The 15,095-nt window shown below is 41.9% G+C and overlaps 1 protein-coding gene across 1 annotated transcript in view; it reads left to right on the top strand.

Annotated features, from left to right (window-relative positions):
• The window catches only part of MATN1 (matrilin 1), a 32,407-nt gene extending 22,203 nt beyond the window's left edge, over positions 1–10,204 (top strand). Inside the window, 4 exon segments of the mRNA XM_060784685.2 lie at positions 1,664–2,071; positions 4,785–4,937; positions 5,660–5,740; positions 9,027–10,204. Of these exon segments, the coding sequence (XP_060640668.2) occupies positions 1,664–2,071; positions 4,785–4,937; positions 5,660–5,740; positions 9,027–9,079 (695 nt within the window). The 3' untranslated portion in view covers positions 9,080–10,204.
• Positions 10,205–15,095: the final 4,891 nt, after the last annotated feature.

The raw sequence follows: 15,095 nt of genomic DNA on the forward strand, positions 1-15,095 counted from the left end.
CCCGTCTAGACAAGGATTACTTTGGGTTAGGATCACTCTACCCTTTGCATTTATCACAATATGAATGTCCCCACACACCACCTAATTATCTTTGAAGGGTTTTTTGTGTGTGTCAGGAGCGACTTGAGAAACTGCAAGTCGCTTCTGTTGTGAGAGAATTGGCCATCTAAAAGGACATTGCCCAGTAGACACCCGGATGTGTTACCATCTTGTGGGAGGCTGCTTTCATGTACTAATATAGGAAGCTGGAGCTGACAGACAGGAGTTCATCCTGCTCACCAAACTTGAACCACCAATCTTTTGGTCAGCAGTCCGGCTGGCACAAGAGTTTAATTCATTGTGCCACCGGGGGCTCCTATCTTTGAAGTAATTCCCCTAGTTTGACTCATGTAAGATTGGTATACTTTTCTTTTTAGCTCTGAGAAAGGCATTTAGAATAGATACAAGCATTCTTTTTAGGATTACTTATGAAACTAAGTGTACAATTTTTTCTAAGATCAACCAGTTCTTAGAGTTCCAAATACACCCATAGTTAATATGATTTTTAATAAATCTATGACAGCTGAGCTTGAAAAGGTTATTTCTAGGCAGTTCCCATAATTCTACAGCCTGTACAGCAACTGGAAAAGTAGCTTTACCAAGCTTTACTTTGTAGTGATATTCAAACAATCACGAATCTCACAGTTTGATCCAAATTCAGCCTTTTTGTTAAGCCTGTATTTCATTGCATAATAGTCGCACCCAGGCCCGTAGCCAAAGGGGTGTGTGTGTTAAGGGTTCTTCCCCCCCCCCCCCCCCAATGTGTCAAGTTAAAAAAAACTGGTTTACTTATGAACTTTAACTGGTTAACCAATTCATGAGTAAACCAGGTTTTTCTTTTAACCTGAAACATTTGAAGGGGGGGGGGTTAAACCCTCAAACCTCCCTCTGGCTACAGGCCTGGTTGCACCACCCCCAAGGGGGTGATGGATGGACAGGGTGTGTGACTATTATGTGAGGAAAACATAAATGCCCAAACTGGGACCCCAAAAATAAGGATGCAGCTATTCTGTAGTGGCGACTATTGTGTGATGAAATACGATATGTCTTGGTTGTTGAAGATTCAAGGCAACAAAACAAATTATAAATTATCATGTGAATAAAACACGAATATATTGGGGCCTTTTTCTTATGATGAGGAAGAAATCTACAAGGAAAGAGGGACGATAGATTATGAACAATATGACAAAATTGGGCACAGACCATTTTTGCACTCTCTAATGAAAGCATCTGTTGAAATGTTTGCTATTCAGTCACTCTTAATTTTACTTTGGTTTTATATGAAGTAGTATTTTAGTCTTCGCTGTTGCTTTTCTCTGAGTTTCATTACATTCTGTCATTAGACTCCCCTTATTTTCTGCATTTTCGTGTTTTAATAGATGTTATGCTACTGAGAAAACTCTGATGATGTAGAAGTGCAATAGACATACAAATTGATTTCATTGGACTGGGATTTGTTGGTGACCTTGACCTGTGGTAACACCATTAGTGACCTCTATGTAGGGCTAAATCCAGATCAAAGTTTATGTGTGCTAATGATAGTCTTTCCAAAATTATTCCTATTTTTGTAAAGAGATAATTGTCTCAATTTGTATTGATTTTTGTTTGTCTTGCTCTTGTTCAGCTTGCAGTGGAGGGGGTGCCACTGATCTTGTGTTCCTGATAGATGGATCAAAGAGTGTGAGACCTGAAAACTTTGAGCTGGTGAAGAAATTTATCAACCAAATTGTGGATTCTCTGGATGTGTCAGACAAAAATGCACATGTGGGCCTGGTCCAATATTCTAGTTCAGTTAGGCAAGAATTCCCACTTGGGCAATATAAGAACAAGAAAGACATCAAAGCAGCAGTGAGAAGGATGTCCTACATGGAGAAAGGCACCATGACCGGCCAGGCTTTGCAATACCTAGTGGACAGTTCCTTTGCAATCTCCAGTGGAGCAAGGCCAGGAGTCCCAAAGGTAGCAATTGTATTTACTGATGGACGATCCCAAGATTACATCAATGATTCTGCCAAGAAAGCCAAGGAACTAGGTAAATTTTCAGAACTCAGTGTTATTATATTGCATTAGCCCAATTCCAACATAACCTGTTTCATTCTCATTTGTTATTCACTGCCATCAAGTTGATGTTTATTTCTGGTTATTTTATGAATGAGAGACCTCCAAGTTACCCTGTCCTCATCAGCCCTGCTAGTGTTCAATGATACCACATTATACCTCCGTTTCTAGGCTAGTTCCTTCATAATCGTGGAGCCCCCTTTCTTGGAGATGGTATGCATATTCATTGTTTCCAACATATGGGCCATTGCTTTGTTTTCATTTTGTTGAGAAATTTTAGTTAGAACTAGAGTAGATTCTGTTTCTGTAATCAGCTCTGTTGATGAGCCATCTGTTCCTAGTCATTTATTTCTCCCAAGTGTTTTGAGACTTTCTAAAACTGGAGATATGTCCTCATATGGTTCTTCCATGAACTGATCTGTTATCATTTCAGCTTATTATGTAGGTTTTATTGTAACATTTTCATTGTCTTTTTATTTGTCCATGCCATGCACTGCATTCCCCTGATGGTCACATAGCATTCCCCACTCTTGGTTTAAATTTCCCTTTGATTTCTTGGATCTTGTGGAAGAGATCCCCTTTTCTTCATTTTTGTTGACATCTATTTCTCAACATTGATTATTACAGTACCATAGAATCATAGAATCAAAGAGTTGGAAGAGACCTCATGGGCCATCCAGTCCAACCCCCTGCCTAGAAGCAGGAATATTGCATTCAAATCACCCCTGACAGATCGCCATCCAGCCTCTGTTTAAAAGCTTCCAAAGAAGGAGCCTCCACCACACTCCAGGGCAGAGAGGTCCACTGCTGAACGGCTCTCACAGTCAGGAAGTTCTTTCTAATGTTCAGATGGAATCTCCTTTCTTGTAGTTTGAAGCCATTGTTCCGCGTCCTAGTCTCCAGGGAAGCAGAAAACAAGCTTGCTCCCTCCTCCCTGTGACTTCCTCTCACATATTTATACATGGCTATCATATCTCCTCTCAGCCTTTTCTTCTTCAGGCTAAACATGCCCAGCTCTTTAAGCCGCTCTGCAACCGTAATTGTCTTTGTTCTTGAACACAAAAATCACTGAATTCAGGGGGCTGATTCTATTTGAATCACATTTTGCTTTTGCTTCTCAAGTATATCTACCCACATCCTTGGGCAAGAACACATACATTCCACAGCTGCTGCAGGTGACTGCATGAACTCCCTTGCCATCAATTTGTATCACAACTAAGTAGAGCAATGGTTCTCAACCTGTGGGTCACCAGATGTTCAACTCTCAGAAATCCTAAAAGCTGGTAAACTGGCTGGGATTTCTGGGAATTGTAGGCCAAAAGACCTGGGGACCCACAGGTTGAGAACCACTGAAGTCAAGAATGGAACAGGAATCTCCAACACCAAACACCCATGCAAACACACTTGTTTGTCTCATTCCAGGAACTGATGCTCAAAGTAGATAGAGGTACTGGCAGTAAACTCCTCACCCAACCAACCGGTCATGCATAAGAGGAACACATGATTAGTTTAGGAGACTGTATGTTTGCAGAAGTATTAATATATGGAGGGAACATGAGAAGTGAACATATACATTGGTCATAGAACGATAAATAGCTGTGGGCGAGGATGTCGGGTAGAAAGCAGAATGGAATATAATATAAGATCAGATGACTAGAATATCTATCTATCTATCTATCTATCTATCTATCTATATGTATATAATAAAAATCAGTGTTTGTATGTGGCGGAGGGCGGAAGTGTGGCGGACATAGGGCGGAAGTGTATGTGGCAGCTTTCTGATTGGCTGCCACTGTGGTAGTATTTGCATATAGTCTCTGATAGGCCAGCCTGAAGATTCTAAAATTCTGAAGTGGCTGAGATTCCCTTCCCACAGAACACTGCAACCCCTACAAATCACAGACCAGGCCCAAACTTGACACACAGAGTACCCACTCTACATCCTGATGCAGTTGTAAGGGGGATGGACCATGGATGATGGGAATTCCAGTACCTTCACACACTTACTGAAACCACTTTGATTATCATCCTATGACCAATAAAGACCAAACTTGGCACACAAAGCCCCCATGACCCACTCTACATCCTGATGCAGTTCTAAGGGGGATGGACCATGGATGATGGGATTTGTAGTACCTTCACTCACTGAAACCACTGCGACCCTCATCCAATGACCGATCAAGACCAAACTTGGCACACAGAGCCCCCATGACCCACTCTACATCCTGCTGCAGTTTGGAGTAGGGTGGACCATGGATGATGGGACTTGCAGTACCTTCAATCACTTCCTGAGACCACTGCGACCCACATCAATGACCGAAGAAACTTGACACACAAAGCCCCCATGACCCACCCACCATCCCGGTACAGTGTGGAGGAGGATGGACAATAGACGATGGGACTTGCATATGAGAGTTGTAGTTCACCCGCACCCACTGAACCACCAGACATTGGATCTAGACTAAAACTACAGAACAGACAAACAATGCCTATCTCAAATAACCTGGGAAGCGCAGGGTCCCAAGCTAGTAAGTAATATAATATAAGTAATATAAGATCAGTAATATAAGATCAAATGACTGGAACAGTTAACAGGAGTGCTGTGCACAGCCTTTTCCCCAATCATATCTTAGTGTGAAGGGGCAGAAATGATAACAGTTAGATTAGCAATTTTTGTTTGTTTTCAGGTTACAAAATGTTTGCTGTTGGAGTAGGCAATGCGGTTGAAGATGAGCTTAAAGAAATTGCCTCTGAACCAGTGGCAGAGCATTATTTCTACACTGCTGATTTCAAAACCATGAACCAAATTGGGAAGAAACTACAAAATAAAATCTGTGTTGGTGAGTAATATGTATAGCTCGGAGTGTTTAAGCCTGTAATCTACTGCTCTGACAAATAGTTGCCTCTATTGCACCATATTTAGTATTCTTGCAAATTCATATCATACATTGGTGAGAGAGGCTAGACTGCAGGGGATATTTCTCAATTGTATGATGGTGAAAGACTCCTCAGTCTTCCAGATTTCAGGATGCATACAAGAAAGGTTCACGGGGAGATGTAATTTATCTTTGGGTGGTTTCCATTCCACTGAAGAAGTGCAGATTTAAAACTGGCTGTTTTTAAAAATCAAGTGTATATATAAAAAGGCTAAACATCTATACATGTATTTCTATGCAAAATAATACAAAAACATTACAAAAAAACACACAGATGTATAATTCTTTTAAACTCCATACTTTTGAGAAAAATATGTGCAAAACATTCTAATTTAGTCATTTTAACTATTTGTACAAAAAATGAATATATTAAGAAAGACAAAACACAATTGAATGCAGCAATTAACAAAAATACCAATGAGCTGAATAAAAATCTGAATAAAAGCTGAGCAGGATGGAATCAGCCAGCATCAGGTGTGACATATGCACATTATGTTACCTTGTGTTTATTATCTAAAAACATGTCAGAGATGTCCCTATGACTTTGGCTTGAGGCAAGAGATTCCATTACCATCCAACATAGGAAAAACTCCCCAGTGACTGGTGCCTTGTGTTTCCCTCCACAGAAGAAGATCCATGTGAATGTGAAGCCATTGTGAAGTTCCAGACGAAGGTAGATAACCTCATAAAGGCATTGACACGGAAATATATCCTTTGGGAAGTGTTTGAAATGATGTGTGAGAGAGAATGTTTACGTAAGCGGCAGGGGAGAAGGAAAAACTTGACAGGATGAGTGATTTGTCCAGTATGCTTGGAAATCAAATGGAAACATACCATTGGGTGGCTGTGAGTTTTCCGGTCTATATGGCCATGTTTTAGCAGCATTCTCTCCTAATGTTTCACCTGCATCTGTTGCTAATGGCATCTTCAGTGGTCTGTTGTAAATGAGGCAAGTGGAGTGTATATGTTGTTGTTCATTCGTTCAGTCGTCTCCGACTCTTCGTGACCTCATGGCCCAGTCCACGCCAGAGCTCCCTGTCGGCCGTCACCACCCCCAGCTCCTTCAAGGTCAGTCCAGTCGCTTCAAGGATGCCATCCATCCATCTTGCCCTTGGTCGGCCCCTCTTCCTTTTGCCTTCCACTTTCCCCAGCATCATTGTCTTCTCTAGGCTTTCCTGTCTCCTCACGATGTGGCCAAAGTACTTCAACTTTGTCTCTAGTATCCTTCCCTCCAGTGAGCAGCCGGGCTTTATTTCCTGGAGGATGGACTGGTTGGATCTTCTCGCAGTCCAAGGCACTCTCAGAACTTTCCTCCAACACCACAGCTCAAAAGCATCGATCTTCCTTCGCTCAGCCTTCCCTAAGGTCCAGCTCTCACATCCGTAGGTTACTACAGGGAATACCATGGCTTTGACTATGCGGATCTTTGTTGCTAGTGTGATGTCTCTGCTCTTTACTATTTTATCGAGACTGGACATTGCTCTCCTCCCAAGAAGTAAGCGTCTCCTGATTATATTCCTGTGGAATAATGTCCAGGTTGGTAGAAAGAACCCTTTTCTGTTTGAAGCAAGTGTGAAGATGCAGATACCCTCACTGATTGACTTTGCAGCTTCATGGCTACTCCAATGCTAATTCAAGCTTGCTAATTGCAACATTCACACTTGCTTTAAACAAACAAGGGTTCTTTATCCCACCCTGGACATTATTCCACAGGAATATATATACTTCACTTGTCTCACTTTCAACAGAACCTTTGAAGATGCTATTAGCCACAGACGCAGGCAAAACATCAGGAGAGAATATTGCTGGAACATGGCCATATAGCTCAAAAAACTCACAGCTATGCAGTGATTCTGGCCATGAAAGCCTTTGATATTTTTTTTCATGTCAGGAGCAACTTGAGAAAGTGCAAGTCACTTCTGGTGTGAGAGAATTGGCCAACTGTAAGGATGTTGCCCAGGGGACACCCGGATGTGTTACCATCCTCTGGGAGGCTTCTCTCATGTCCCCGCATGAGAAGCTGGGAGCTCACCTTGTCTCGTAGATTCGAACCACCGACCTTCAGGTCTTCAAGTCAGCAGTTCAGCCGGCACAAGGGTTTAACCCACTGCGCCACCGGGGGCTCCGCTGTTGATAATGCAAAGATACTATTCCTGATGAATGGAAGTGATAAGGGAGATTTGGGTGGTATTTTGTACCCCCCCCCCCATTGTCTGCTGCTGTCCTGCTTGTCTCTTCAGATAATGTGGAAAGAAGAAGGCGTGTGAGACAAAGAGGAACCAGGGGTATTTTGTAAAAGACGAGAAAGGAGCTACTTTATCTAGGTGATGTTGAGGAATTTGGCAGAAGCAATGGGCAAAGAAACAGTGGTGGTAATGAGAGGGATTTGGGGCGTTCCTTAGCCTCCTCTCCTTTCCCTTCGATTCTGTGGGGAGATACAAGGGTCGGCATCAAATATCTATTGTCACTGCTGCTGTTGCTTCACACAACGCTTCCGATGAAGTCCTCAACCATGCCTGGGGAGGAGCCTCTTTTCTTGTATTTTGCCTGCCTTCCCCAGCTCTGCTTTTCTAACTTCTGGCAAGTGGCATAAAAGTAGGTAGGTAAAAGATGAACGGAGGGGGACAACCAGATGCAGCCCCACTTTCGAAGTGGCAGGCTGACAAGGTAGGAAGGCTGGTTAAGTGCAAAGGGGAGTGAGAGTGTCATGGGATGGGTTCATGAAATGATTTATAGTTTCCAAATCACGACCTGTCTCAGAAGCAAGCAAAATGCAGCAGAGTCCTTTCTCAATAAAAACACACTTCCACTTCGTCTATCAGCAGAATCCAACTGGCAGCATCTGGCCTTATATACACACTTCACTTCACTTCACTTTATTTCTTAATTAGTCGCTCTCCACCAAGGTGCTCCGAGCGACTTACAATTTAAATAGCATTTACACAATATAAAAACATTCCATATTAAAACATTCAACAGTGACTATTTGGCAAATTAGATCTGATCACTTTATTTAAATGCATAACCAAACAGCCAAGTCCTGAGCACCTTTACAAAAGGTCGCAACTCCAACTTTGCTCTAATGTATGGAGGCAATGAGTTCCACAGAATTGGAGCATAGGTCAAAAAAGCTCTATGCCTTGTAGCTTCCAGGTATACCTCCCTAGGGCCTGGTATGTATAGGAGGTTTTCCTGGGCGGATCGAGGTAACCGCTGATGGAAAAAAGGAATGAGGCGGTCCCTAAGATATAACGGTCCTTGGCCATTTTGAGCTCTAAAAAGTCAGGATCAGTGTCTTGTAAGAGATCCGATGTTCTATTGGTAGCCAATGCAGAATCGGTGTAATATGGGGTCTTATAGATGATCCCGCTAGCAGCCTAGCCACCACATTTTGGACCATCCGAATCCTCTGGGTTGTTGACTTCGGAAGGCCGGCATATAAGGCATTGCAATAGTCCAACCTAGTGGTGACTGTTGCATGGATTACCGTTGCCAATGCTTCTACTGAAAGGTACGGTGCCAATTTCCTTGCCTGCTTACTTATGGCAGTGATCTGGGCCTCCATCTACGTCCAACCACTTGCTGGACTGGTGCGGAGATTTGGCAGTGATGGTGCTGAGAGAGATTTGGAGAAGGCTTCATAGACTGCAGTCAGTTGCCTACAACTGGCTTGCTTATTCCCTCAAAGAAGGTGGAGTGAAGAAAGAGGTGGAAACAAAAGGCCAGCTGTGGTCCACTGAAGGAGGGCAGGAAAGTGACAATGAGTCTGGCCAGGGAGAACCTGCCATAAAGGAACCACTGACCACCTTGGCTCTCCCTACCAAGACCATTTTCCTGCCCAGACATTCCAAAAAGCCAGAAGCAATACTAAGGTGTGTGTGTGTGTGTATGTGTGTCAATGTTTCTTTTACATTCTCCCAAGATGGACTTAGCTCTCATCTTTCACCACTCTACTCTGAAGTCATCCCGTATTATTCCTTAATGCTTGCTCACTGGAAGCTGTGACAAAAAAGCTTGCTGCATTAGAAAACAGGATCACTGTCTAAAACACAGAATACTTTGATTCCTTTGCAACTTAAAATACACCTATCAGAAGACTTTGACTATGGCAGCTCCTCTTCAAGGCTGTTACCCTTGGCTGTTCCAACTGCCTTTGTTTTGCGAGGGGCAAATGTATAATAGTAGTAATGTAACGGTAAAGCACCAGAGGTTGTACACCAAGCTATATCGAACACTCCTTGCATCACAGAATATGTATATGTTAAATGCCTGGAGAATTGGTTTAAGGTAAAATTTCACCTAGACATCTAGAATGTTTGAATAACATCTTATTCTGAGTTCTGTGAATGTTCACTAGATTCTTTTGCATTTTCCAGGTATATCTTAATTGTTTTTTAAAAACCGAATTTGATTCATATGACTGAGAAAGGAATATTTATTTCCTAAGATCAGCACAATATATAATTTATGCTAGAGCATTTATCAATAAGTAGATAAAACAATTATGGATAATTTATCAGTAAGTAGATAGAACAAGTGTCACATACAGGAGAAGAGGTGCTTGCTGTTACAAATTCCTACCTTTGGTATAAAAACGAAAGGAAGCATAGATCTCTAAATATCATCATCAATTTTTCTGCTCATCAAGAAGGCTCAAGTTGGACTTTTTACAATTAATATATTAATGGACTCGTAGGATTTCACTACTTTTTAAATCCATGTCCAATGTTATCAGCAACCAAATCCAAAACGACCCAAAGCTCCATAAACAAGACAAACAGTGCAGGTCACTACTAGTGAAGGAGACTCTGGTCATGACCCTTTTGCCATGTTTAGAATGGAACTATAGCTACATCCTTTTTTGGTCATAGATGATGGCTGTCTGTATTTAGATTATATTAACTCCTAGGTCAGCACAGACACAACCTGGGATCTCCAATATTCAGAATGAAAAACCCCTGATCATTGTGAAACAAAAAGTGGCAAGCACCCCTCAAAACGTCATCACACGGCGTTAGCCTTTGGTTCATTTTGTAAGGGTTTATAACAGAATATTTATACTTGCAAATATCTAAAGGAGTTTTCAGAATAACAGAATATTCAAAAAATTCTGTAGTAAAATATGTTTTTGTGTGTAAAAGAAATTAGGTTCAATAAAGAATTGAATTTTATGGGACGTTTTTAGTTGTTGTTTTTTTTAAAGCACCATAGAAGCTATCCAGCAGGGCAGAATGGGTTACACTTTATTCTTGCAGAGACTGAAAAGATAACTCCACAGAGATTCTAATACTTACGTATGCTTAAGAGCATCGTGTATTTATGTTGGAGAATTAGCATTCATTTCATTTATCTTTTGGGCTATGGAGTCCTACATATGCCAACATATATGTGCCTTTCCAAGCAGCTTTACACTTGTCAGCATATAGGATCACTGTCGTTATTATATTTCTTTCTTTAAAAAAAATGTATAGCTGATTCTATAAATGTTGATGTGGAAATACTGAGCTTAGGGGCCAGGCTTAGCACACTGGGTTAAACCGCTAAGCTGCAGGAAATCCTGCTGATCTAATGGTTGGCAGTTCAACCCTGGGTTGGGGTGAGCAGCCATCAGCTCCAGCTCCCTGCCCATCTAGCAGACTGAAAACAGAAATGTGAGTAGATAAATACATACTGCTTTAAGCAGGGAGGTAATAAAAGGTGCCCATAAGGACATGCCAGCGATTCATTAAGGAACATGCCTAAGGATGACAAAAGTCCTCAGCATGGAAGATGGAGCAACAGCACCCCTCTGTGGTCAGAGTCAAGCACAGCCTCCAGATGTCGGAAATGGAAAAGATGGGGAAAGCCTTTATCTCTTTTTATGTATTGTCTGATTGTTACTTGTATAACACCATTGAATGTTTGCCATATATGTGTTCTGTCATTTGCCCTGAGTCCTCTCGGGGAGATAGAGCAGAATAGAAATAAAGATTATTAATAATAATAATAATAATAATAATAATAATTTGTGTAGGTTAGAAACCTATCAGTCGAATCTTCATCTTGGTTCTTCTCTCCTCGCTTTCCTCCCTCCCTCCCTCCCTCCCTCCCTCCCTCCCTCCCTCTCTTCCTTTCTCTTTCCATAATTTAATTTTCTCTGTTCAGACGTTTCTTCTTCCAGCCTTTGCAAGAATAATCTGCATAAGTAATCATTGGTCATACACACATAAGCCTGAGTTTTTCTGTTATGTCTCCTGTTATTCTTTCCCCATCCTACGCTTTTCCTCCCTTTCTCCTAAATTTCCTTCCCTTTTATATTCACCAGAGCTTCAGCCACCCACATTCCAGTATTCCTGATCAGTTTCACTGACAACGGAATTAACACCCAAGACAAAATGTAGACATTTCACTCCAATATTGAAAAGAAGCCAATTTAGTGTCGAAGGCGAACATGATATACTATGTAATGTTTAGCTGTCCAAATAAAAAACTAAAAGTGCCACTGTTTTGTGGACTTTGGTTTTTGTTGTATTTTGCTGCTGGGCCAACACAGCACTACACCTGAACATTTTTATTTACAGTATTTATATCCCGCTCTTCTCACCCCAAAGGGGACTCAGAGAAGCTTTACAGAACACATACAGCAAACTTTCAATGCCGATTATACAATAACAAAACAGACAACACAGCAGAGGTAAAAGGCAGTTTCCCCCATCTTATTTCTGGCATCTTGGAGGCTATGCTCGACTCCGGGCATGGGGTGGGGGTGGGGGTGTGCTATTGCTCCATCTTCCATGCCAAGGAGCTTTCCTCTGATCGATGTCCTTAAGGGCCCATTTATTACCTCCCCGCTAAAGGTGACACCTATTTTATCTACTCGCATTTCTGCTTTCAACTTGCTAGGTGGACAGGTGAGCTGGGGCTAACGGTGAGTGCTCAACTCCGACCTGGGCTCAAACTGCCCAGTGTTGTCTGTCTTGATCGGCAGGATTTTCCTACAGCACAATTTAGACTGCTATACTAGACAATTCTATTTCCTAAAACAAATAATAGAATCCTAGAGTTGGAAGAGACCTCATGGGCCATCCAGTCCAACCCCCTGCCAAGAAACAGGAAAACTGCATTCAAAGCCACCCAGCCTCTGTTTAAAAGCCTCCAAAGAAAGAGCCTCCACCACACTCCAGGGCAGAGAGTTCCACTGCTGAATGGCTCTCACAGTCAGGAAGTTCTTCCTGATGTTCAGGTGGAAGCCATGGTTTCACGTCCTAGTCTCCAGGGAAGCAGAAAACAAGCTTGCTCCCTCCTCCCTATGACTTCCTCTCACATATTTATACATGGCTATAATATCTCCTCTCAGCCTTCTCTTCTTCAGGCTAAACATGCCCAGCTCTTTAAGCTGCTCCTCATAGGGCTTGTTCTCCAGACCCTTGATCATTTTAGTCGCCCTCTCCACTTCTGACTCCTTTAATATTTCATTGCAGTTATGCAAAATGGCAATAAATAACCTCTAACCCATCTATTAACAGAAAAGCAGTCCTTTAGGCAAGCAATCACCAGGTCACAAACACACAGATTGCTCCATTTCAAGCCACATGTATCCTGTTGCTATTTTCCTGCATTATTCATTCAAAGTGGAACAAAGTTGACTTCAGTGAGCATAGAGTTGTTTTGCTTGAATGCTATTACAGCAGAAAAGCTGAAAAAGCAGACATAGGCAGCTGGACGTAGATAATTAATTAGGAAATAAAGCTTAGATTTCAGCACGAATAAGCAGGAACCCGCAGGAAAAGGAACCAAGATCTCTTCAGTCTTCAATAGCCATGAAACTAATTATCTTTGCATTCAATATTGCATTGCCTCTGATGTTTTTAAATACATATGCATACATATACCCATATGTCATGTTTTATTGTACTCTAACCATTGGTTTCAAAGAAAAATCTCATTGTCTTGCAAATAGCACTTTATTTGTTAACAGACACTAAAAACCACCTACATATGACATTCATTGTGAGAACCGAGCAATGTCAACAGTACTAGTTTTATAAAAGTCCCACATGCAAAATCCCCGTTCAGGTAAAAAAACACAACCTGTTTGTCGTTTCATCACTCATACATCTCAGTCCTTTAGTCTAATGCAGGCATCAGCAAACTTCGGGCGTCCAGGCGTTTTGGACTTTAATTCCTGGCCTCAGGCCCCTTCCTTTCCGCTTTAGCAGAAAAAGAAATTATTATTAAGTTATTCAAGAGGAAGGTTAAGCAGCTGAGGGGGCGGGGGGAGGAAAGGGCGTGAGGCCAGGCATTGTGGGTGTTGAAGTCCAAAACACCTGGAGGTCTGAAGTTTGCCCATGCCTGGTCTAATGCCTATCTATCATAAAATATTCCATCTCCTCAAGCTCTTCCATCCTGAATATAAACAGTCTTTCATTGCTTCCTTTATGCTTTGATAATTCTAGCCAAATGCTTTGGTCAGATGATCTCCTCTAAACCTTGTATGTTTCTATATAGCCTATACACAATCCTTGTAATGGTTCATATTGACATTTATCACATTATCTTCTAAGGAGTCGTGCCATTACATTCCCCCATGATCAGAACCCCCCCCCCCCAAAACAAAACAAAAACATTATCAATACTTGTTACAGTTTAGGCTTATCTGGGTATTTGGCATGAGAAGCCCCAATTAACATAGGCACCTTAATATTATTCGTATTTACCTATTGACACTGAAAGGAAAAATGCTTCCATTTTACAAGACAAAATATCAGGCGCCACAAAATGCTGGTGTCCATCTATTGTCAGTGGTGGTTTGGTGGGGTTGCCACAGATGATCCCCTGGTGCTAGCGTGAGTAAACTGAAGTGGAAAGCTAGGTGCAACTTTCTATAAGTCTTAGGAAAATCCAGTCCAGCAATTACTTCATTTATCAGTCTTTTGAACTGAAACGGGCCAATATATTTGGTGTTAATTTTTGGCAGGCTGTCTACATTTAAAAGATTTTGTGGCCAGATATAACCTTTCTCCTGGGTTTAATATCCCAACCAGCAGCCCTGTTGTCTGACTATTTCTTCAATTGCCTGGTTAATCGCCAGTCAAGCATTTTTGATCCATGCCATTCATTCTTGGTGATCTCAGGAGTCTGCAAAGAATGGAAATTCTAGGTTCTTGTGGGTTTTTTCGGGCTATAGAGCCATGTTCTAGAGGCATTTCTCCTGACGTTTCGCCTGCATCTATGGCAAGCATCCTCAGAGGTAGAGGTCTGTTGGAATTAGGACAATGGGTTTATATATATCTGTGGAATGGCTGGGGTGGGGCAAGGAGCTCTTCCCTGCTGCAGTTAGGTGTGAATGTTCAGCTGATCACCTTCATTAGCATTTGAAGGCCTGCCTGCGCCTGGGAAAATCTGTTGCTGGGAGGTGTTAATCTGTGCCTGGTTTTTTCCTCTCTGTTGTTTAGCTGTTATAATTTTAGAGTTTTTTAATACTGGTAGCCAGATTTTGTTCATTTTCATGGTCTCTTCCTTTCTGTTGAAATTGTCCACATGCTTGTGGATTTCAATGGCTTCTCTGTGTAGTCTGACATGGTGGTTGTTGGTGTGGTCCAGCATTTCTGTGTTCTCAAATAATATGCTGTGTCCAGGCTGGTTCATCAGGTGCTCTGCTAAGTCAGCCATAGCAGAGCACCTGATGAACCAGCCTGGACACAGCATATTATTTGAGAACACAGAAATGCTGGACCACACCAACAACCACCATGTCAGACTACACAGAGAAGCCATTGAAATCCACAAGCATGTGGACAATTTCAACAGAAAGGAAGAGACCATGAAAATGAACAAAATCTGGCTACCAGTATTAAAAAACTCTAAAATTATAACAGCTAAACAACAGAGAGGAAAAAACCAGGCACAGATTAACACCTCCCAGCAACAGATTTTCCCAGGCGCAGGCAGGCCTTCAAATGCTAATGAAGGTGATCAGCTGAACATTCACACCTAACTGCAGCAGGGAAGAGCTCCTTGCCCCACCCCAGCCATTCCACAGATATATATAAACCCATTGTCCTAATTCCAACAGACCTCTAC

This window comes from Anolis sagrei, chromosome X (assembly GCF_037176765.1).
Source record: "Anolis sagrei isolate rAnoSag1 chromosome X, rAnoSag1.mat, whole genome shotgun sequence".
In the NCBI taxonomy this organism is placed as follows: domain Eukaryota; kingdom Metazoa; phylum Chordata; class Lepidosauria; order Squamata; family Dactyloidae; genus Anolis; species Anolis sagrei.